We start from the raw sequence: 2,261 nt of genomic DNA on the forward strand, positions 1-2,261 counted from the left end.
TCTTCTTCTCCGAATTGCCCTCCGCTAACCACGGCGCTTTACCAAGTCCAGAGGGAGACCGGAGGGAGGGAAGCGCGTGGTAATTTGTTTTGTTCGGTTGTGGGTTTCCTTACACCCCAAGATTCGTGCGGCAGATCTATCAAAGCAGCCTCAACGATGCCTGCTGATTTGGCGCCAGAACATGCTAACTTAAACGACGACGACGATGATCTGGTCTCCTTTGGCAAAATCATGCCATGGACTCGACCCCATATATATACATATATTTTCGAATATATGCATGTGTTGGTTGCAGACTCTTGTGTACTATATGGTAACACGCGAAGAATATGTATATTCTTGGTTTCTAGTGATAGCTAGGAGGGGAGCACTCCAAATTAGAGTAAATAAATTATTAAAGGGGGAGAGGTTGATTGAAACGGAAGGCATAAATGAAAGGAAATCGCCCCTGAAAACGAGAAGGATAATCGGGGGTCGAGATCTCATCGTCAGTTGCTTTCTCCTCTCTCCTCTAATCTCACTCCGGCCATCAAACGTGGACGCCAACCAAAACCCACCCCGCCCGGTCACGCACCATAAATACTCGGCTGCCTGCCATCCCAGGACGGGACGGACCTCCTTGTTTCTTTCCTCGCCACCCCGCGCTGCCCGTCCATCCATCGCCGATCCGTCCATGACCTCACCTCCCACTGCTCCTCCCACATCTCACTAACCCATCGGCGTCGCCTTGGCTGCCTGTGTGTATTTATAGGCGCGCGCCCACGTACGCGGCCTGCCAGTGCCAGGAGCAGACCGCGCGCGCGCCCCGTCGACCGCCATGGCCGTGGACCTGCAGCGCCTGCGCCACATGCTGCTCGCCACCGGCGGCGGCCACCACCAGCTCGCCAACCGGCCGGGCGCCTCCGCGGCTGCCATGCCTGCGAGCGGGCCTTGCTACGGCGCCGCGGTGACGGGCCAGCCGTACGCGGACCTCTTCACGCCGCCGCCGACGATGTCGGCCGCGGACCAGTACTCGGAGCTGTTGGCGCTGGCCGCGGTTGATCTGGCGAGGAAGGGCGACGGCGCCCAGGAAATGACCTCCGGCAACAAGCGGAGGCGCGTCGACGAGGGGTCCTCGTCGGTGCTCGGCGAAGTTCTTGCGGCCCACGCGCAACAGCAGGCCGTCGCCGTCGACCACATCCTGCACAGACATGTAAGTCCCGGCCGTCACCAAACTAATCGCCGCGTTTGATCGGGCTTTTCTCTTGCCTTTGTTTTGATTTGTTGTTAACCGTGGTGGATGCATGATGCAGGCGAGAAAGATGTGGGCTGCTCTGGCGGAGCAGAGGCGGAGCCACCTGCGGCTCATCGTCTCCACCGTGGAGGCCAGGGCGGCGAAGCGGCTCAAGGCCAAGGACGACGAGGTCGAGCGGGTCCGGGGCATGAACTGGGCGCTGGAGGAGCGCCTCAGGAGCCTCTACATGGAGGCTCAGATGTGGCGCGACGTCGCGCAGTCCCACGACACCGCCGCCAACGTGCTCCGCGCCGACCTGCAGCGGGTGCTCGACGCGCAGGCGGTCCGCGGCGGCGGCGGCGGCGGCGGCGACGGCGACGGTCAGGACGACGCCGAGTCGTGCTGCTGGGGGGAGAACCAGGTGCCCGTCTGCGTGGAGGAGGAGGCCGAGGTGGGCACGCCGGCCCCGACAGGAGGAGTCGGAAGGTGCAAGGGGTGCGGCGACGGCGCGGCCGCGGTGCTGCTGCTGCCGTGCCGGCACCTCTCCGTGTGCGCGCCGTGCGCGGCCTCGGCGCAGGCGTGCCCGTCGTGCGGATGCGCCAAGAACGGCAGCGTCTGCGTCAACTTTTCGTGATGCGGGAGGAATAGTTTTAGAGTAGGGTCGACTTTTCTTAGCTTTATTTTCTTCATCCTTTTTTTCTGTTCCCCTTCTTTTGTTCAGTTAGCTTTTTGCTCAAACTGTTGGATCAGTTGTTCAACAAGAAGAAAAACACAGTCCCTAGTATTGCATATCAATGCTTGAAATTAAACGCATAGATTAGAATTTGAACAAGATATATGCGCTGCGACCAAGGGGGGTTTGCGGCGACTTAGGTGAGCGGTGGGAGATGGCGTAATCAGACACGTGGAGACATTAGCGACAAGGAGATGACATCTACGAGGCTGCGACTATGGTGGAGGAGCGAGAAACGAGGGCGAGCGCCGCTTGGCAACGCGTTTGAGAAATGGGTGGATGGCTACGCTCGGCGGCGCGTTTGAGAAATTGGTG

At 59.8% G+C, this 2,261-nt stretch overlaps 1 protein-coding gene across 1 annotated transcript; it reads left to right on the top strand.

Annotated features, from left to right (window-relative positions):
• Nucleotides 1-572: 572 nt before the first annotated feature.
• Nucleotides 573-2,008, top strand: LOC119287104 (E3 ubiquitin-protein ligase BOI-like). Its single transcript, XM_037566617.1, has 2 exons — nucleotides 573-1,192; nucleotides 1,293-2,008. Exons 1-2 carry the CDS (start codon nucleotides 818-820, stop codon nucleotides 1,845-1,847), a joined length of 930 nt encoding a protein of 309 aa, XP_037422514.1. The 5' UTR covers nucleotides 573-817; the 3' UTR covers nucleotides 1,848-2,008.
• Nucleotides 2,009-2,261: the final 253 nt, after the last annotated feature.

The sequence above is a fragment of the Triticum dicoccoides genome, chromosome 4A (assembly GCF_002162155.2).
Source record: "Triticum dicoccoides isolate Atlit2015 ecotype Zavitan chromosome 4A, WEW_v2.0, whole genome shotgun sequence".
NCBI lineage: Eukaryota > Viridiplantae > Streptophyta > Magnoliopsida > Poales > Poaceae > Triticum > Triticum dicoccoides.

Coding starts and splice junctions, on each gene's coding strand:
- LOC119287104 (XM_037566617.1), top strand. CDS start 818: ATGGCCGTGGACCTGCAGCGCCTGCGCCACATGCTGCTCGCCACCGGC. Junction 1,193..1,292: donor ACCACATCCTGCACAGACAT/GTAAGTCCCGGC, acceptor TGCATGATGCAG/GCGAGAAAGATGTGGGCTGC.